Source organism: Drosophila montana, unplaced genomic scaffold, assembly GCF_035044405.1.
Source record: "Drosophila montana isolate Dmon_TW-CO22-7 unplaced genomic scaffold, ASM3504440v1 contig_2127_1, whole genome shotgun sequence".
In the NCBI taxonomy this organism is placed as follows: Eukaryota; Metazoa; Arthropoda; class Insecta; order Diptera; family Drosophilidae; genus Drosophila; species Drosophila montana.
In genome coordinates this window covers 1,034,157-1,055,165 of record NW_026997035.1, presented here as the reverse complement: position 1 = coordinate 1,055,165, position 21,009 = coordinate 1,034,157, and the positions used below count along the sequence as shown (strand labels likewise).

Sequence of the window (21,009 nt, the reverse complement as noted above, 5' to 3'; positions counted from 1 at the left end):
TTTAACGGCAGCTTAGATGTTTGAGATATCTCCAAGTCGCAGACTCCCACCAAGAACACACTTAATCTCTTGAACTAACTGTTGAGATGCAATAAATTTCTTGGGATTAATAACTACTTTTACTTTATATATATATAAAATTATATTACTTTGTCGTAGTTCAAATCTGCAACATACATTTTTAAATTGAACTTAAGACAAACAGCTCATTACGTCGCTCTGCACAGGCAGCTAAGCAAAATTGAATGTTTGCCTCTAATAATAGGTGAAATTTCCTTATTGTAACTCCAACTTAAGCGACGCGCTTAGCTTAATGCGCCTGATTAACTGTCAGTCTGGGCAACTAAGCCCAGGCCAAGAGCAGACAAAGTTCAGGCGAATTTCTGCCTTTCCGTGCTGTAAATGTACATAAAATTACTGAAGCGTGGCCCACGCATATTTAAATGCGATTGCGACTATTTCTGGCTGCTGCCCACGCGCCTCGGCCTCTGTGGCATGCAACACCCACATTATCATGATAAGCGAAACAGCGCCCGGCGAAGAGGTTAGCCATTGGGCGGGTCCGGCTGCAGCATGACAAGTCTTAAATCATTTTTCTGCTCCGCAAATCATGGGCATAAGCAGCAGCAGCAGCAGCAGCAGCATCTCGGCCCACGCCAAGCAACACCTGACGTATGAGTGATATTTAATTAATTTGCCGTCTATTTGCAATTTGTGCTGTGCAAATGTGCGTATACGTAACGTTCAAGACAAACTTCTTGAAAATTGAATGGACGGGGTATGTAACTGTCAACAGCTGCCAGAACGAGTTGCTTGCCCAAGTGGCATTGACTGCGTCACATCCCAAACCCCCATCCCCCGAATCCCTGTGCCAGCCCCTTCCACGATGGAAAACAGACATTTTAAAGTCTACAAAAACTTTGACAGCCGTTCAAAAGGCAACTTTGTGTTGCCCCCTAAATATACTGGGTATGGTCGGATGCGAGTAAATATAAATTGGTTTTTTTACACCTTTTAGACGCTAACAATTTGTTGAACATCGAAATGGGATTTGCTTGCGGGCTTTTATTGTCACTAAAGTTGTTGAATCTGTCACGTGCCCTGCCGTGTCCACACGTAAAATGGCCCGAGCTATGGCAAAGTCGCAATTGAAGTTTTGGCATGTTCCTTAAGAAAATAAAGCTTTCGCATTGAATTAGGTCAATTTTAATGTAGGACGTAATAAATATTTAAGTAAATACTTTTAATTCTCTACTTTCGCAGAGCGTATTCAAATGTTGTCATGAAGTATGCGCCAAGAGTTATGCAATATAACATTGTTTAAATTTAACTGGATAAAAGTTTTCTAGACTTTTTATCACTGCAATTTCACTTTGTTTGGAGCCGGACTTTTTGTTTCCTAATTTAATCAAAGTCAAAGAACAGGCTCGCATGTCAGATAAGTCGGGTTGAGCTCTGAGCTTGGAAAGGAGTACATTGGGCTTTGGGGTTCACAGTACACAAAGCTTTCCTAGAAATATTATTTATAAAAATAACTAAATGTTAAAAAATTAATAATAATAATAAAAGTAAAAATATCAATAATAAAAACAACAAGTAAGAGGTTCGGGAGCTCCCGACTAGGGGACACCCTGAACCCTCTTCTTCCAACAGGCGATAGGTATAAAATGAAAGATACTTGATATATATATATATTATTCTAGAAGCTACATGTCAAGTTTGGTAACTCTGGCTCTTATTATTTGCCGAAATTGCTCAAAAAACAGGATTTCGATATCGATTTTTATCGATTACTTGGAAACGGGGCAAGTTATCGAATATCGGGAACAAACTCGATCTGCGCGGGGACTAGGAGGACCTACAGCTAAAATTTCAACATACATACGGACATGGCTAGATCGACTCGGCTATTGATGCTGATCCAGAATATATATACTTTATGGGGTCGGAGATGCTGTTAGGTACATTTGCACAAATACAATATACCCTGTTTACCCATTTTTAATGTGTCCAGGGTATAATAATAAGTGATAAATAATAATAATAATTATAATAATAATAATAATACGAAAAACAATAATAAGAAATAATAATAATAACAATCCAAATGATAGCTTAAAAATAATAATAACTAATAATAATAATATTTTTTTTTAGTAATTATAACTATTTAATAATAAATAAAAATAATAATAATTATAAAATTAATAATAATAATACGAATTAATAATCTCTATATATAAAACTGTTTGTCCTGACTGACTGACTGACTGACTGACTGACTGACTGACTGACTGACTGACTGACTGACTGACTGACTGACTGACTGATTGGTGATCAACGCACAGCCCAAACCGTAAGAGCTAGGGAAGCTGAAATTTTCACTGTAGATACCTTATGTGATGTAGGTGCACGTTAAGACGGGGTTTCGGGAAATTCCACTCGCAAGTGTGGAAAAATCGCGAAAAACGTTTGTATGTAACTTTTTTGTTTACGATCCGATCGGCCCCAAACTTATTTTCAAAGATCTTTGTTCAAATTCATTTGAGGGGTGTTTCGCACTTTTCGGAAAACCCATTCCTCCTTGGTGGAAATGGAGGTCAAAGATTTGGTGGGTGACGTTTCGCGCTCAAATTCATTTCCAGTGATCTATATGAAAAATCATTTGAGACGTGTTTCTCACTTTTCGCAGAATTCAAACTTCTTCGGGGGGAATGCGATTTAAAGATTTTTTGGGCGGCGTTTTAAGTTGTCTCCGATTTGGTTCAAACTTATTTTTAAAGCTCTCCATAAGAACTTAATAAGTACGTATTTCAGCGATTTGGAAAATTCCACCCGCAACAGTAATAAATTGGCGGAAAAAGGTTGTATGAAAGTTTTTTGTTTATCATCCGATCGGCCCCAAATTCATATTTAAAGATCTATGCTTAAATTCATTTAAGGGGTGTGTCACACTTTTTGAAAAATCTATTCCTCCTTGGTGGAAATGGAGGTCAAAGATTTAGTGGGTGACGTTTCGCACTCAAATTCATTTCCAGAGATCTATTAGAAAAATCATTTGAGACGTGTTTCACACTTTTCGCAGAATTCGAACTTCTTCGTGGGGAATGCGATTTAAAGATTTTTTGGGCGGCGTTTTAAGTTGTGTCCGATTTGCTTCAAACTTATTTTTAAAGCTCTTCATAAGAACTTTATAAGTACGTATTTCAGCGATTTGGAAAATTCCACCCGCAACATTGGTAAATTGGCGGAAAACGGTTGTATGAAAGTTTTTTGTTTACCATCCGATCGGCCCCAAAATAATTTTCAAAGATCTATATTCAAATTCATTTGAGGGGTGTTTCACACTTTTTGAAAAATCCATCCCTCCTTGGTGCAAATGGGGGTCGAAGATTTGGTGGATGACGTTTTGTGTTCAAATTTATTTCCAAAGATCTATAAGAAAAATCATTAGAGACGTGTTTCACATTTCTCGCAAAATCTAAACTCCTTCGGTGGAAAATGCATTTCAAAGTTTTTTTTGGTGAATTTTAAGTTTGTTTGATTCCCGTCCGATCAGTTTCAAAATCATTTTCAAAGCTTTTAGAAAACTTTGATTTTATAACATACGTGCCACGGGCAAGGCCGGGGTATACCCGCTAGTAATACATAAATATTAATAATAATAACAATTAACATAATAAATATTGATTTTTATAAGAATAATAAATAATAATACAAATAATAACATTTAAAAGAACAATAATAATAGTTAAGAATTACAGCAATATTAATCTTAATTTTTAAAACTAATTAGTTTTAATTTTTAAAACTAATTTGTCACGTTGCCAAGTTATAAGAAAATAATTTTTTTAAAAATGTTTAAATAGTTTTAAGCCTAAGTGAATCCTTTTACACCTTACTCCTTGAAATTCAAAATAGGCTGATAAAAATGTGCCTTCCAGCCGATTGTTTTAGCTTGTTTTTAATAACAATTTCTCATTTTACTATAAAGCTTTAAATGTTTAAAAATAACAGCTTTAGCTTTGCATTTATTGTCAATTGCTGCGCCCTAAGGCAGACAACGAAATATTATTTTATTTTGCATTTTTTTTGCACAGCTTAACTGGGCTTTTGCTTGAACTGCTTGAACCGAACCTTAATACCCCTTCATCCGAATGGCGGCGACAGCTGCAAGGTCAAAAGTCCTTGTTTTTTCTAACTGACTTCTCGTCCTGTCGTCGCCCTTTCATAGTTCTTGGGCACACATATTTTTTGTTTGGCATCCCAAGCAGCTAATTAAATGTCAATTGATTTGTATGAATTGCATTTGTTTTGTGTGTGTTGGGAGTGTGTTGGTGTGTGTGTGGGTGTGTCTGTGTGTGCCTTTATTGGCTTTTCCATTTTGTAACATTTGTCAACAGCTTACAAGTATTTAATGGCCCTTTTCATTTTCTTTTGACTTTGCTAGCGTTAAAATGTCTAGAAATAATTTATTGATTTTAACAGACAGCACAAATTTCAAATTAATAACAGACTATTAAAGAGTCTAATTTCGATTTTCTTTCTATGCTAGGCTTTTCAGAAAATTTATTGTGTTTACAAATGATTAACATTTAACATTTCTTTTAACATTGAAGGTTTTGTTTGCACATAGTTAATTGATTTTGTTTGATTTGTTGAAAATAGATAGATAATATTTAATTGATTTAGTTTCGAATAACAACTTTTTCCCTTCTTTATTCAGTCTCACACTTATGGTTCTTTACTCCAAATACTCTATTTAAATTTTGCAACAAAACTATTTTGTCTCCCAATATCCTATTAAATTGCAGCACGAAAATGCATAACTCTTATACCCTGTAATTCGTGTAATAGATGCTACAGCTAGGCCACTTTTACTTCCCCTTTGATTTTCGCATGTTGTTTATACTTATGCAAACAGATACACACGCACACACACTTACGTACACACTCACACACACACGCACGCACACACAGACAGAAGATGAGCACAACAAGCAGGACATCGAATGGTCCTGCCCTTTTTTTTTTGAGCTTCCTTCTGCAAAGCCCGCGGCTCTTTGTTTCATTTGCCGATGCGTTGGAAGTTGCAAAAAAAATTTCGGCTTCTGCTGACGAAATGTTAATTTTTGAGTACAACTGTAAATAGCTTTATTTGCATATGTGTGTGTGTGTGTGTGTGTGTGTGTTGCAAATTTAATTTAGCTGATTGGGGTCACGTCTTGGCATTCACTATTTGTATCCTGTTGGTGCTTCCATTGGGGCACAAACTGCGCTCCCGGCATATGTGAAATATATTCACACATTTTTCTAAGCAACAGAATAAAGCAATATTTTTGCTTGGAAATAATTCTATAGGGAGGCCAATTTACATGGAGCACTTGAATATAAGGGTTTCAAATGGAAATTTACAATTATTGTTGACCCTGAGCAATATTATGTTAAGGTTCGCAGAAATTCATACACAAATATGTATTTATGAAAAGAAAAATTTAATCTAATCTAACCAGATTTAACTAGGACTTGCAACAAATTTCAAACAAATAATAAATAACAGTCTTTATGAAATCCAATTGAGACACAAAATCTATTCGTATCGAAAGAAATGTCTGGGAATGAAGAAATTCTGCACTCTATTATTTTAATTTTGTCTTCAAAAGGATGCGATCCCTAAACTTTCAGCTTAGTGTGCCGATGCTTTTAGCCCAAAGCAATACTCAATATTATCTTTAGATAGATTGTATATAAAAGCCTAAAGTAAAATCAACTACATATTACTTTAGCACAGATACGTGTAGTCTTCTATCAATAGACGCTTTCCGAGAGAAAGGCTTGGAGCACGGATATTCTATTTTGTATCTGTTTGTTCATATAACCCCAACGAAATACTTTCATCAATTTAAAAATTATTAGCGCATTTAATTCCCAAAAGGTTAAAGACCCGCACTAAATAAAAGTCCATTTCGAAGTTAGTTGTAAAATGATATTTGTTTGCTCCAATTGAACTTGCAAGGAAATTTGCCAGCTTTTCAGATCCGTACAATGAGCTTATTAATCACAATATCCACATAAAGGTCGCTCTGAAATATCTTGAGATGCTATTAAATTTCCAGCAAAAACAAAGCGTATTTCTCTCCAGCGGGCTCGAGGCGTGAGTCTTGGGAGACTCGGGTTGAGTTAAGTTTTGTTAAGCTGGGCAAAGCTGAGTTGAGTAATGGGTAATTCTATGCGACAATGTCATTTGCCTTTTGCCTGAACATGAACAACTATAATAACAACAACAACAACAAAAGTTTAATGCGGCCATTGCTCATTGGAAGCGTCTCGGGTTCATTTTCGGGTTTGCGTTTGAGTTTGAGTTCGGTTACTGAAATTATATAACCATGGCACGTAGTCAACGATGAAAGTAAAAGCTTTCCCGTTGAGTTGGCTTTAATGCGCTTTGCACTTAATTAGTGCAAATAACTAATGACAAAAAACTTTGCACTTTCATCCCTTGTCTCCAATGAGCCAGAGCACTCATCGAAGCAGAAGAGCTTCTATTTGACTTGGGTTGACTTCCACTTGGATCTCGAGCAGGAGCAGCGCATCGACAAAAGGTGGCCACTTGTTGTCACTTCGATGGCAATTAAAACCACCTGGCAAATGGCAAACGGATGCGTATTTATAGAGCTTTTAATTACAGTGCTCAAGAGCTGGAATGTGTTTTTGGTGGTGTTTAATTATTTTCAAGATAAAGCAGGTTCAGAGTGACTTTTTGTATAATTTTCTTATTTTTCATGCAATTCTTATTCTGCCAGGCTTTGTTTGGGTCAGTTTTTATACCCTGAACCCATTGAAAATGGGTAAAGTGGGTATAATGTATTTGTGCAAATGTATGTAACAGGCAGAAGGAAGCATCTCCGACCCCATAAAGTATATATATTCTTGATCAGCATCAATAGCCGAGTCGATTTAGCCATGTCCGTCTGTCTGTCCGTCTGTCCGTCCATCCGTCCGTCCGTCCGTATGTAGAACCTATAAGAGCTAGGGACTTGAAATTTTAGCTGTAGGTCCTCCTAGTCCCCGCGCAGATCGAGTTTGTCTCCGATATTCGATAACTTGCCCATTTCCAAGTAATCGATAAAAATCGATATCGAAATACTGTTTTTTGAGCAATTTCGGCAAATAATATGAGCTAGAGTCACCAAACATGACATGTTGCTTCTAGAATAGTATATATATATCAAGTATTTTTCATTTTATACCTATCGCCTGTTGGAAGAAGAGGGTTCAGGGTGTCCCCTAGTCGGGAGCTCCCGGCTAGAAACTCTTACTTGTTTTGCCTAAAATTGTATACATCACATTTTCACCCATTTCGTGCCCATGCAAATCTTTACTTTACCCGTTCTACCTTGAGCGCCCAATTCCACTAAGCGGAGTGAATTTAACGCAATTGGTGAATTATGTTTTACAACGATTTGTGTTCAACAAACTTCAAAAAGCTGTGATGCTCACTTTCCACCCATGTTGGTGGAATTTCTGAAAAGAGTGAAACATTGAAAATGAGTTTGAAGCCGATGGAATGGAAAAATAAAAGCAACAGTTTTGTGCATATTTCAACCTTCGAAATGATGATGTATATTTAATTTAGTTTTTTCCCCAAAGAAGCAAACATAACATCAATTTATTATGATTGAAAAAGCATGTTTTTTTTTTTATTTTTTCTTAAATGTTCAACTTTAAAACATCCAAAATTTATTTGAAATTTTCTGTTTGGGCTCAGTTTCCTTAAACTGAATGGCAAATAAAGTTATCCGCCTGTGGTGGCCGCTGGTGCTGCGGTCGTGAAATAACATCCGAAATATGAATATGGCCAAGGACAACGTGCCAGGCACGGTTTAGCCATTGAGGCACAGCACAGCATTAGCAGCACGGTCAATGACAGATACAAATATAAATTTGAAGACTTCATGGTCTGTGGCAATTGTAATTATCGAGAACTGAGCTACGTATTGAACGGAGCCCTTTTTATATGCCCCTAGATATATATTTCTTATTTGCATTGTTAACAGTCATTAAACTCTGGGCAGCTGTACATTGGGTTACGATTAATATTTACACTAAAGGCAGTTGTTTAATTGCAAATAAACATTTATCTTTGAGTTGGCCAAGAAAAAGCCCTTCGAGTAATGTTTATAATTGGCGGCTACAACCCGGCCTTGCTCGGGCCAAGTTTTTTCTCACTTTTATACCTTACTTTTTCGCCTGTGGGAAATAGAATGTTTCCCTTTCTACCTTGAACCCCTAACTATACTCATCGGGGTGAATCAAGTTTGGTGGACTTTCCAAAAGGCTTTAAATTGTATTTATGCCTTTTAAATTTAATTTTTGAGGATTAGTTTGAAGCCAATCTGAGCTTGCCTTACAAACTGTAAGCGTCATTTTCCACCCAGCGGCGTGGATTCAGCGAAATGTGTGAAACACGTTCCAATTAAATTTGCAGAAAAGCCCAATTCGAATTTTGAAAATCCCGTCTTCATTTGAATTTACATCACATAGGGCAAATAACTAGCGAAAGGAGACAAAATTAATCATTCGGTCGACAATCAATCAATCAATTGATCAATCAATCAATCTGACATAAAGCTGACATTACAATGCCCCAACTGACATAAATATCTGATAGATGCGGGTCTTCAAAGCAGGTTAATGATTTTAAAAACTAAACTTCCATTAAATCAAATAAATGCTCTTAAATAAAAAAACATTTATTATGCTTTCAACCTTTACAAAACTTATTGATTCAGATCTTTTCTATATTTAAATATATATAACATCTAGCGGTGGAATGGTAACTAAGCATATACAAAATGCTCGGGAACAGGGCAGACGATACAAAGAGTTGCCGAGAAGTATTGGAGAATAAGCATGGCTCCACATGAACATGGAAATCAATAGAAGATAAGAGAGAAACTTAATGTAAAACATCGTGTACGCCAATTACAACGGCGAACAACTAAGCTTTAATTGCTTGGAGGAGGAGACTGTTATATACGAATTTTGATATACATAACTATACTTAAATACGTCTTTAATTCAATGCCATTTGCGAATAATATTTGCATTAATGAACCGTTTGAGTTAATTTTCAAGCTCGTTATTACACCGAGCGTGGTTCCAAAAGTTTTTCTAATTTAGAGAACATTTCAAACCTTTTATAAATAGAAACAAGTAAGAGTTTCTAGTCGGGAGCTCCCGACTAGGGGATACTCTGAACCCGCTTTTTCCAACAGGCGTTAGGTATAAAATGATAGATACTGGATATATATATACTATTCTAGAAGCTACATGTCAAGTTTGGTGACTCTAGCTCATATTATTTACCGAAATTGCCCAAAAAACAGGAATTCGATATCGATTTTTATCGACTACTTGAAAAGGGGCAAGTTATCGAATATCGGAAACCAACTCGACCTGCGCAGGGACTAGGAGGACCTACAGCTAAAATTTCAAGTCTCTAGCTCTTATAGGTTCTGAGATCCTTGCGTTCATACATACGTACAGACGGACAGACAGACCGACGGACATGGCTAGATCGACTCGGCTATTGATGCAAATCAAGAATATATATACTTTATGGGGTCGGAGATGCTTCCTTCTGCCTGTTACATACATTTGCACAAATACATTATACCCACTTTACCCATTTTCAATGGGTTCAGTGTATAAAAAATACTCAAAGTGCCATAAGAAATAATGTCCATCTCATTGAAGCATATTCCACAATTTTAGGACTTGCGTTTCTAATTCTCAAAATGTTAAAGCATGGAACTGCGAATGAAACGTTTAAGTTAACTTTAACTTTAAAACTATTCATTGCACCGAGGGTGGCTCTAAAAGTTTTCTTAGTTTGCAGAACATTTCAAACCTTTTGTAACTAGAACAAAATGCTCAAAGAGGAAGTTATGTCCTTCTCATTGAAACATATTCAAAAATTTTAAGACTTGCGTTTGTAATTCCCAAAATGTTTAAGCATGGAGTTCAGAAGTGCAGTTTGGACAAGTAAGAGAAGATTGTATATGCACGCATTTAATGTTCCAACTAAAAGTTATCATAGATTAAAATACTTGTTTAGTTGCCAATGCAATTGGTTTGTATTTTTTATCAACATTTATTTATGTAGAAACCGTTGTCGGTGCTGTCGTTGTCGTTGTGCGGAACGGACAGATATTCAAATTGAAAAGGCACGCAAGTAATAAGAACGTGGACTCGGCAGCCGGCGCCTGTAGAAGCATCAGCATGGACACCAGCACCGTATAGAACAGCAGCGTCGTCGAATTCATGATGAGTAGTGTAAATTAGCAAATTGTTTATAACAAATTAGAGTGCGTAATGCTGTAGCTGCCACTGGTCAGCGGCTTTATATAGTTTGTCAATTTGGAGCTGGGCCTGTTTGCACAGTTGCCAGCAGCTGGACAGGTGACTTGTAGCTGGCTTTGACCCGCATAAACAGGAACCAAATATTGATCCAACCCAGTTTGAAACAAAAACACAGCCGTGGAGTTTAATTAAGGCCAGCTGACAAATGAAATCAAAAGCCAATTATGCACAGAAGTGCGTAAGTAAAATTTATTTACCGAATTTGGTAGATTTTGAAATTTATTGCGAATGGAATTAATTCAAATGCGACAATTGTGTAATTGCTAACGAGTGCGTATGTGTGTGTTGTGCGTGTGTAAATAATCGTTTTACAATTTTGCGCCAATGCCAATTGGCCAAAATTTGATATTCCATTTGAGATAAATGCATTGGCCTAAATTCAATTATGAATGCGCTGTTGCTAAAGCTACACCAAAATGACATTAGCCTTACAAGCTTACAATTAAGGATTCGAATCAGAAAGAGGAAAGTGCAGCATGTTTTCCAATTGCTGTATATTAATGAAGCTTTGGTATTGTCTATCAGTTCTTTAAGCTTTAATACGCTTGTGTGCTGTCCTTCCAAGTATCATTAAGCCCTCACGTGTTTTCAAAGTTGTTCTTTAATAAACTTAAAACTTTCTTGCAAACAAATAGTGAATAAATGTGAAGGTGTTGGTAAAGGATCAAAAAGCTCATTTTTAGTACAAAAATGCTCAGATCTTTACCTTTACTGCCTGTTGAAAATGATCCAAAAGCTCCTTTTTATTACAATGAAAAGCACAGATCTCTACTTTTGCTGCCCGTAGCACACAATTTGTTGGCAAATTATCTAAAAGCTCATTTTTTTAAAACAAAAAGCACAGATCTCTAATTTTGCTGTCTGTCGCACACTCAGGTATCTACTTTTTGAGATTAATAAAAAGCTCTGGCTTTAAAATAAAGCTTTTGCGTGATTTAAGCTGCCTAAGCAAATGTTTAGTAAAAACTATAAATTTAATACTATGATCCCCATATAAAACATAAATTAAACATTTTTTGACACCTCAAATTTATTTATTTCTTCAGCTTAATCGCACTTTGCCAAAGGCTTATTTTGTATTCAATTTATTTAGCAATACATTTGGGCGTAGTATCAACAAATTGGTCGCTTTCAACGCTTTCCCAAAAGTACATGCTTCATATTATAGACTTTAATTGAAGGCGCAACGCTTGCCAAAAAAAAAAAAGTTGCTTTGTGCTGATTGCGCATTCTTAAATAAATAATTAGCAGCAAGAATTAATTCTCAGCAAGCTGGCTAATTTCTGTAATGCTTCGCTGAATTTATTTTCGACCCGGCAGCCGTGGAGGCTTTTAGCTGCCTAAAGCATTATCATTGCCGTTGTTTTGTTTGATTCTTGGCGCCACGCCTCACTAACCTAATGTCAATCAGGCCTGCCAGGAATATTGCCTGGCACGGCTACATATTGATTGAAAGCAACAGCTGCGAAAAGTTACTAACCTTGGCATCAGCTTATGTTCATTATGCTTGCATGGACTTTATTTCAATTCCAAGAAACAATCTCAATTTTTTGGCAATTAGGCATATTTTGAAAAAAAATATTAATTAACATTTCTTCTTTATCCAAATTTTGTCTGCTTTGAAGAGTTCTTCAGCTGAATCCTGTATAAAAAGCAATTAAAATCCAATAAAAGCAACTATTGTGATTGCCCATCCTTAATAAGATACAAAAGTGTCCATCCGAAAATAAATGTAAGATACAAATGTATCTATGTGAGCCACAAATACCATTTGAATAAGAAAGTATCTGTGGGATACACATAAAACTGTAATATACAAATTAATATATGGCTTGCAACAGTATCTATGAAAATGGGAGCAATATATACAAATGTATCTATGGGATACAACTTAAAATTTCATACAACAGTATCTATGAGATACGAAAATAAGATAAAGATACAATTTTTGTAATATATACATTAGTGTCCGTCGAATGCAAGTTAATCTGTAAGATACAAATGTATCTGTTAGATACCAAATTAACATTAAGACACAACAGCATCTAAGGGTTACACGAATAGCATTAAGATGCATGAAAATAATTCAATATGTACAAGAGTAATTATGGAATACAAATGAATCTATAAGATACAAAAGTATCTGAGCGACACAAGGCATCAAGAGCAGGTAAAATATGATTTATATGCCAGATATCTGAGAGATACAAATGCATGTGCAGACTACAAAACTATATTCAATATGCAAATGTATATGTACAATTTAAATGTATCTGTGAAATACAAATATAAAAAACAGCGAATAAATGCCTATTGACTTGACCAGTATTGTAAGATATATATACACAAATACTGCAAACTTTCTGCAAAATCAAATATAATTTATCGCCATGGCACATAATTCTAGCTTTTTCGCAAAGTTGACCAAATTAATCATGGGGCCGAGCTGTAAACAGCGGAATATTTAAATTTGCCAGCAAATATGATGTCAAGTATCGCTTACCAGGTAAACTTTTTTTGGGGGGTTTGGCTGCCAACTGGCAATTAACAAGTTTTTGGCCACAATTCGCCAAGTTTGCCGAGCGTTAACAATATACCATGACAATGACAATTTTAGGTGGGCGGAAACGGAAGTGCGCATAGCGTCAGCTGCGGATGGGACGAGGAATCTGTTCGAGTTGGAGTACGAATAAAGCAGCAGTAGGCGAAAGCATTTCTGTTTTAGACGCCAATTTGCATACTGCTTAAAATGTAAATAAAGTAGACGACTTGATAAACATTACACTAGTAGACGATGCGTGGGCTTTTGTTGTTGTGCGCTTCCTACTTGACAAGTGCGTCATGTAAGCGACGCAAAGCGATGCGACGCAGTTTAGACTAAAGACCGAACACCCCCCTCCCCCCGCACTACCCTTGCCTAACTGCCCCACACCATACATGTGTGTGGCATACACATACAAATATTTTTTGCGGCATTGGACACGCGCCACAGACACTCATGAATAATGCAACTGGAGCGAGAGTCGAGCAGAGAGCAGACCATAAACAAGCATCCATTTCTTTGTGGGGGCGTCGCTACTTTGTTGCGGCTGCTCCACGGCGGGAATCTGCATTACACGCGAGTATCTGGCGAACAATTAAGCCCAAATAATGTTAATGCCTGGCGACAGTTGCTGCACCCAAATTATGTAAATGCCCAGACTTTTGATAAGGGTCACAATCGTGTAACTACAATCAACCAGCCACCCATTCACCCACTCATTTACTCACTCATTCACTCAAATGTGCAAATGCGAATCGTTTGAATAAAAATGAATCCCAAGAAATTGCAAGTGCTCAAAAGCCAACCATAAAACCTAACCAAGCATGAATTATGAATGGTTTTATGACACACAACATGCCGACAAATAAAAGAAAACAAGCAAAAGTATTAGAAAAACGCATGTAACTCCAACAATTACTGAGACTTTGTCTTCTCCAGTTGGCAATTGCATAAATTGATGCGTTTTTATAGTTTAGTTTCCAATAGCTCGTAGCTCAATAAACTCCGTCCTGCCCAACTTTTTGCTAAGATGTTGCTATAAATAATCTTAGCCATAAATCATTTTAGGTATTGGCTACGGCCGCAGGGCTGCAAGAAAATGTACTGGGTTCGGTTCACAGCTCGAACTAGTCGCTGCCTTGAGGTTCCGCTTGTGAACCTGGTTTTGGTTCACTTTTGGTTTGAATTTCATTTTATTCATTTCGATTTCGGGCTCGAGTCGGTTCAAAAGTTAAAGCCAAAATCCATTTAAACACCTCATTTTTCATACTCCTAAGCAGAACTTTATGTTGTCACGAAATTCTTATTGAATAAAAATTCCCACACTCAGACTAAAGTACATCAATTCTCAAACGCCGCCGTCAATCATAATAACAATAATAATAATAAACTGATGAAAAGGTTTTCTTAAATTGTTTCAATTACTGAAAGAAACTTTTACGTTTGCTTAAAATTTTTATTTTACGTTTTACGTTTGACGACAAGTTCCATGAAAATAAACAAGTAAGAAGTGTATAATGCAAAGTCACCTGACTGCTAGATACTCTCTACCTCGTAAAATAACAACTAAGAAGCTTTACCCAAAATTAAATAAAAAATATTATTACTATAAAAGATTTGTAGTCGTAAAAGGTACAATAATAATAATAATCAATAATTTTCCCATTCTCCATTCTCGTGCAACCCCTCTGAAAACAGAGTTTAATTAATCAAACAAAACAGCAACTTGGGCACTTATCTAATTAACTGTGTGAAAGTAAACGACCAAAATGTAGCCCAAAAGTCTTACTTTAAATACGTGAGCAGCATATTAAATAAAAACGGGCTGCCAAAAATTGAAGAAATATTCAGTTAAGCCAAAATTGAATTTCATTCCAATTCGATAAATACAATACAATAAATATATTTTATAATTTAAACTGCGCGCGCACAATAAAAAAGTTTAAAAACCTAAAAATTCGTCATTTCCGCAAAATTTCGATAACAGATATAATACAATCACATAATCTATCATATATAAACTGATACAATTGATTTGACAAGCTTTAAACCGAACTTTTAAAAGCAAATAGAGCTTGTGCTATTTAATATAATGGCGCTAAGAACTAGCTAACCAAATTATGACTCATGTCAGCTGCGTAGGCTGGCAAGTTTTTGGAGGGGTTATGAAACAGAGAAATTCATAAACGGAATTAATAATTGAATTATCATAAAAATTAAAACTGTCTTCAATTTCAATCAACTGCAAAGCATGAAAGAACGAAGGAGATTTAACACCCTTGTGGCTTTAAAATCTCAGGAAAGCTTCTTTTCGACCGGTTGCACCTATAGAAGCCATATAATGTAAAAGTCCTATTTATTGAAGTTTAAGTTTGGTAAAGATATTTTGAAAAACAAATAAGTTGTGCATACAAAAATATTAATTTCGACCGATCGTTCTATATAATATAGAAGATCGATCCGGCTAACCCGACATACATACGGCCTGCAACAGAAAGGCAGACTAAAAGTTATATGATGAGAGCTACAAGCTGAGGTGATTTCTATATCGAAATGAAACGGAACAAGAATATAAATACTTAATGGGATCTGGGACGATTTGAACTATATATTACGCATTTTATGACAAAGGTATAATGTCCTCTACAAAGAATATAAAAATTGAACAACAAATGAATCTCATCATCAAAAAAACAAGCCCCCTTTGTCTACGCCACTGACCGCAATGCAATTTCATTTGCTAACCTAGCGTTCAGCTTTTGAAAGCTTACAAAACTTTCGTAGCGAAAGGAAAGCTTTCCGATGAAAGCCGTAGCTGTTATTTCCGTTATTATGAAATGAATACATTGAACGTGCTTATAAGCGCGGCGGCAACATGAGATGTTCCAGAATGTTCTTCGACTCGTTCAAAGCGCGCCAATGTGAGCGCGAAATTTAAATAATTTGAGTTTAAGCTGGAAGTGGTAAATTTTTCAAAATGGTGAAGTTCTCGCTGGACGAAATACGTGGCCTAATGGACCAGAAGCGTAATATACGCAACATATCCGTTATAGCCCATGTGGATCATGGTAAATCCACGTTGACGGATTCGCTGGTCACCAAAGCGGGCATCATAGCGGGCGCCAAGGCGGGCGCCATGCGCTTCACCGATACCCGCAGCGATGAACAGGAGCGTTGCATTACGATCAAATCAACGTAAGTTGATTACAAAAATAACTTTAACTGGGTTCCTAATGGTATCCCTCCCACGCTCAACAGTGCCATCACCATGTACTTTGAGGTTAAGGACAAGGACTTATGCTTTATCACGCAACCCGATCAGCGAGAAAAGGACACAAACGGGTTTCTTATCAATCTAATCGATTCACCTGGTCACGTGGATTTCTCCTCGGAGGTGACGGCCGCTCTTCGCGTTACGGATGGCGCCCTCGTCGTTGTGGACTGCGTCTCCGGAGTCTGTGTGCAAACGGAAACGGTGCTACGTCAGGCAATTGCGGAACGCATTAGACCAATTCTGTTCCTTAACAAAATGGATCGTGCTCTGCTCGAACTACAATTGGACACGGAGGAGCTGTACCTAACATTCCAGCGCATTGTGGAGAATGTTAACCTCATCATTGCCACCTACAATGATGAAAGTGGTCCCATGGGCGAGGTATCTGTTGATGCCTCAAAGGGTTCCGTTGGCTTCGGTTCGGGTCTGCACGGCTGGGCCTTCACGGTGAAACAGTTCGCCGAAATGTACGCCGATAAGTTTAAGATCGATGTGGGTAAATTGATGAAGCGGTAAGTACTTTCTTCTAACAATGAGAATTTTTTAATGTTTTAATAGGGAACGTTTATTTTTGTTGTTGAAAAAAGTTTAACTTTCAACTAAAAACAGTTTAAGAAATTATCAAATTCTATTTTATCCCACTAAAGGTTTCTAGAATCCTTTTGATAAATTGTTATCTACATTTTAGTCTTAGCCTTTAGTCTTTCTTAGAAACACGAAAAATCTTTTCTTTTTTTTAAATTTTAAAATCATTTGATAATACATATGTCCCATTTATATTTTAATTATATAATTTTACTCACAGCCTCTGGGGCAACAACTTTTTCAACACGAAGACAAGAAAATGGCAAAAGCACCAGGATTCGGATAGTAAGCGCTCATTTTGCCTATACATATTAGATCCCATCTACAAGGTATTCGATGCCATTATGAACTATAAAACGGAGGAGATATCCGGCTTGCTAGAGAAAATTGGTGTAAAGCTACAGCCCGAGGAGCAGGAGCAGCAAGGCAAGGTGCTGCTGAAGACAGTGATGCGCAGCTGGCTGCCAGCGGGCGAGACCCTTCTTCAAATGATTGCTATCCACCTGCCTTCGCCAGTGATAGCCCAGAAATATCGCATGGAGCTGTTGTACGAGGGTCCGCAGAGCGACGAGGCGGCTATTGCGATTAAGAGCTGTGATTCCGATGGTCCCCTGATGATGTACATCTCAAAAATGGTGCCCACCGCGGATATAGGGCGCTTCTATGCTTTTGGTCGAGTGTTTGCCGGCAAGGTGGCCACCGGACAGAAATGCCGCATTATGGGCCCCAACTATGTGCCCGGCAAGAAGGAGGATCTGTACGAAAAGGCAATTCAGCGCACGGTTCTGATGATGGGTCGCTCTGTGGAAGCCATTGAGGATGTGCCAGCGGGCAACATTTGCGGTCTGGTCGGCGTGGACCAATTTCTGGTTAAGACGGGCACAATCACAACCTTTAAGGAGGCACACAATATGAAGGCAAGTGAAATCCACGTAAATCAATCGAAAAACTCATTTTCATTTTAAAACCCGCAGGTCATGAAGTTCTCCGTGTCGCCAGTTGTGCGTGTTGCCGTTGAGCCCAAGAATCCAGCCGATTTGCCCAAGCTAGTGATTGGTCTGAAACGTCTGGCCAAATCCGATCCCATGGTGCAGTGCATCATCGAAGAGTCTGGTGAGCATATTATAGCTGGCGCCGGTGAATTGCATTTGGAAATTTGCATCAAGGATCTGGAGGAGGACCATGCGTGTATTCCTCTGAAAACGTCAGATCCTTTGGTATCATATCGCGAAACTGTCTTGGAGCAGTCCAGTCAATTGTGCCTGTCCAAGTCACGCAACAAGCACAATCGCCTTACCATGAAAGCTGCACCCATGCCCGATGGCCTGGCTGAGGATATTGATAACGGCATTGTGTCTGCCCGGGATGAGTTCAAGAAGCGCGCGCGTTACCTGAGCGAGAAGTACGACTATGATGTGAGCGAAGCGCGCAAGATCTGGTGCTTTGGTCCTGAGTGCAATGGTCCGAACATAATTGTGGACTGTACCAAGTCGGTGCAGTACCTGAACGAGATCAAAGACTCGGTAGTTGCCGGTTTCCAATGGGCATCCAAGGAGGGCGTCTTGGCCGAGGAGAATATGCGTGGGGTACGCTTCGATATACACGATGTGGTTGTGCATGCTGATGCCGTGCACCGGAGCGGTAGCCAGTTAATTCCAACGACACGACGCTGCTTATACGCCTCAGCCATCACGGCGAGTCCGCGGCTCTTGGAGCCGGTGTATCTGTGCGAGATCCAATGCCACAATTTGGCCGTTGGTGGCATACACAAAGTGCTGAGCCGACGACGTGGTCATGTCTTTGAGGAGGCACAGGTGCCGGGCACACCCATGTATGTGGTAAAATGTTATTTGCCCGTCAACGAATCCTTTGGTTTCACAGCCGAACTGCGTACCAATACACGCGGCCAAGCCTTCCCACAATGTGTGTTCGATCATTGGCAGCTGCTGCCGGGTGATCCGTGTGAGCCCAGCAGCAAACCCTACCAGATTGTGCAGAATACGCGTTTACGCAAGGCTCTCAAGCCAGGTCTGCCCGAACTTGCACAGTATTTGGACAGATTGTAAGAAATTCAAATATCTAAGCTCCTTAAACTTATCCATGACTTTGTTTTGTTAAAATTTTTAGTAACACACTTTTTACACCAAAACATATATTTATTATTTATTTTGTGTTCATTATACAGCCCATGTGTGATACTGATGTATGTAATAAGTATATGCATGTAAATACATTGAATATACTTATTGACATACATATTGTTTGTGTAATTAAATTATTTATTTATTTTATTAAAATGATTTTTTCACTTTGAAATTGAATGTTTTTTGAATGTAACGGGTTTTCGCCTTCAAATTGCATGTAATCGAACCTTATCGATAGGTTGAAATATTGTAGATACCAAAAGTATCGCAAGCTACCTGCACAAATATCGATATCAATCATGTGCCAGTGCAGATAGCGCTGCGAATGTTGCCGCCTGCAGTCTGGAGTTGCTTTCATAACACTCAAAAAAAGCTAAATATGTCCGCTGTGGAACAGGATCCCGTAGAATTAATGCTTAAGAAAACGGGCTGCATTGAGCTACACTACAAGGTACAGGAGTGCATCGCAGAAACGGGAGACTGGCGCATGTGCCAGGACAAAGTCAAAGAGTTTAAGGCGTGCATGCAAAACTACGTGGACCAGCAGAGCAAAAAGTACGCCAATGTTAAATAAGATCAGACAAAAACTCCTAAGCACCAGCAGCTGCGCCGCAACCAAACTGGCGCTCGTCGTGCGCGGCGACCTCAAGATGAGCAAAGGCAAAACGGCGGCACAGTGCGCCCATGCCGCCGTCATGTGTTACCAACACGCTGCACAGGGCAGCGAGGCGCAGCACGCTCTGCTGCAACGTTGGTGCCGCATGGGGCAGCCGAAGATTGTGCTGCGCGTGGACAGCTACGAGCAGTTGAACGGACTGCAGCTGCAAGCACAGCAAGCAGATGTGGTAGCCGCATTGGTGAGGGACGCCGGACGCACGCAGCTGGAGGCTGGCACAGCCACGGTGCTGGGCTTGGGACCGGCAACAGCTGCCGAACTCGATAAACTAGTTGCTCATTTGAAACTTTTATAAATAGCATTTAAACTACTAATTTTTTGTTTTAATATTGTAGTTAATGAAAGGAAACAACAAACCCGATTTGGAAAAATTATGCCGTCTTCTTGCCGCCGGACATTGTGGATATGGTTAATGACACGGCTTGACCAAACATTTCCACCAAATCCGATGTTACACGCTCGGTTATCTGACGCAGTTTTCCATTTGATTCACCACAGATCAGGCGCTCAATTCGCGGCGTAGGACACTTCACCACCACTGAGGTGTAAACAACATCTGCAATATCAAAGACAGATTAAAAACAGAACTAGTCAAGCCTGCTATACATACGCTTCTCCACATTGTAGTATTCCAGCTCGCATTTCAAATTATAGGGTATCTCCTGCGGCAGGTAGTCCAGCAAACGTGCGCGCACACTTTCCACAATTAGCGACTCGGGCTTTTCATCCGTGTAGACGTTGGCAGCGTAACGCCAATCTCTTGACTTGGCGGCGCTAATCAAATAGTCCTGCAGCTCTTGCAGGCCACTGCCTGTTATTGACGATACCAGGAAAACATCGCTAAAATGATTCCAACTAGTTTCACGCTTATTTAACGGATGGCCCGCCGTCGCCTGTTCTTCCTTGCTGGGCAAGTCAACTTTTTTGCTTGGACGCTTTCCATTGAGTGTATCATTCGTCAGTGTCTTGATAAGATCTAAAAGCACACGCTTTGATTTTAAGGCATCAACTTTGTTGAGAACCAGGAAACTGGGCAGCTGAGCATAGGCCTTCAACGTGTCAAGCACTGTGGGATGCAACTCCTTGCGCGTCCAGCTGTTGGAGGCATCCTGCATAACAGCTATAATATCTGCATGTTGAATGGCATGGCGATAGGCGCTCTTGAAGTTCTGGTCTAAATGATGTTTCCGTATCTCGTTCTGTGTCACCAGTCCGGGCGTATCGTAGAAGACGAGCTGCGTCTGGCCCGTCGTAAGAATTGCGGTGTTCGCCTTGCGGGTTGTATGCACCTTGGCCGAGGTGGGGCATACCTTAAATAAAGATTGGGTTAGTTTGCAAATTGTCTACTAATTGTTATGTCTCA

At 38.7% G+C, this 21,009-nt stretch overlaps 4 protein-coding genes across 5 annotated transcripts in view; 3 read left to right on the top strand and 1 right to left on the bottom strand.

Moving 5' to 3' along the window:
* Positions 1–21,009, bottom strand: part of LOC135427198 (GTPase Era, mitochondrial) — a 48,528-nt gene that overhangs the window by 27,223 nt on the left and 296 nt on the right. Inside the window, exons 2-3 of one of the 2 annotated variants that reach the window (XM_064680653.1) lie at positions 20,257–20,956; positions 20,004–20,202 (exon numbers count right to left, since the gene is read on the bottom strand). In XM_064680653.1, the coding sequence (XP_064536723.1) occupies positions 20,018–20,202; positions 20,257–20,956 (885 nt within the window). In that variant the 3' untranslated portion in view covers positions 20,004–20,017. Of the gene's footprint in view, positions 1–19,947; positions 20,203–20,256; positions 20,957–21,009 lie in introns of those variants that run through there. The other variant, XM_064680652.1, reaches the window with a different exon arrangement.
* Positions 15,945–19,008, top strand: LOC135427207 (eukaryotic translation elongation factor 2-like). Its single transcript, XM_064680663.1, has 4 exons — positions 15,945–16,162; positions 16,226–16,753; positions 17,047–17,743; positions 17,801–19,008. Exons 1-4 carry the CDS (start codon positions 15,945–15,947, stop codon positions 18,890–18,892), a joined length of 2,535 nt encoding a protein of 844 aa, XP_064536733.1. The 3' UTR covers positions 18,893–19,008.
* Positions 19,296–19,544, top strand: LOC135427203 (cytochrome c oxidase assembly factor 4 homolog, mitochondrial). Its single transcript, XM_064680659.1, has one exon. The coding sequence runs from the start codon at positions 19,296–19,298 to the stop codon at positions 19,542–19,544; it is 249 nt and encodes an 82-aa protein (XP_064536729.1).
* Positions 19,534–19,956, top strand: LOC135427202 (probable peptidyl-tRNA hydrolase 2). The gene has a single exon (XM_064680658.1). It carries the CDS (start codon positions 19,534–19,536, stop codon positions 19,939–19,941), a length of 408 nt encoding a protein of 135 aa, XP_064536728.1. The 3' UTR covers positions 19,942–19,956.

Coding starts and splice junctions, on each gene's coding strand:
- LOC135427203 (XM_064680659.1), top strand. CDS start 19,296: ATGTTGCCGCCTGCAGTCTGGAGTTGCTTTCATAACACTCAAAAAAAG.
- LOC135427202 (XM_064680658.1), top strand. CDS start 19,534: ATGTTAAATAAGATCAGACAAAAACTCCTAAGCACCAGCAGCTGCGCC.
- LOC135427207 (XM_064680663.1), top strand. CDS start 15,945: ATGGTGAAGTTCTCGCTGGACGAAATACGTGGCCTAATGGACCAGAAG. Junction 16,163..16,225: donor TGCATTACGATCAAATCAAC/GTAAGTTGATTA, acceptor CACGCTCAACAG/TGCCATCACCATGTACTTTG. Junction 17,744..17,800: donor AGGAGGCACACAATATGAAG/GCAAGTGAAATC, acceptor TAAAACCCGCAG/GTCATGAAGTTCTCCGTGTC.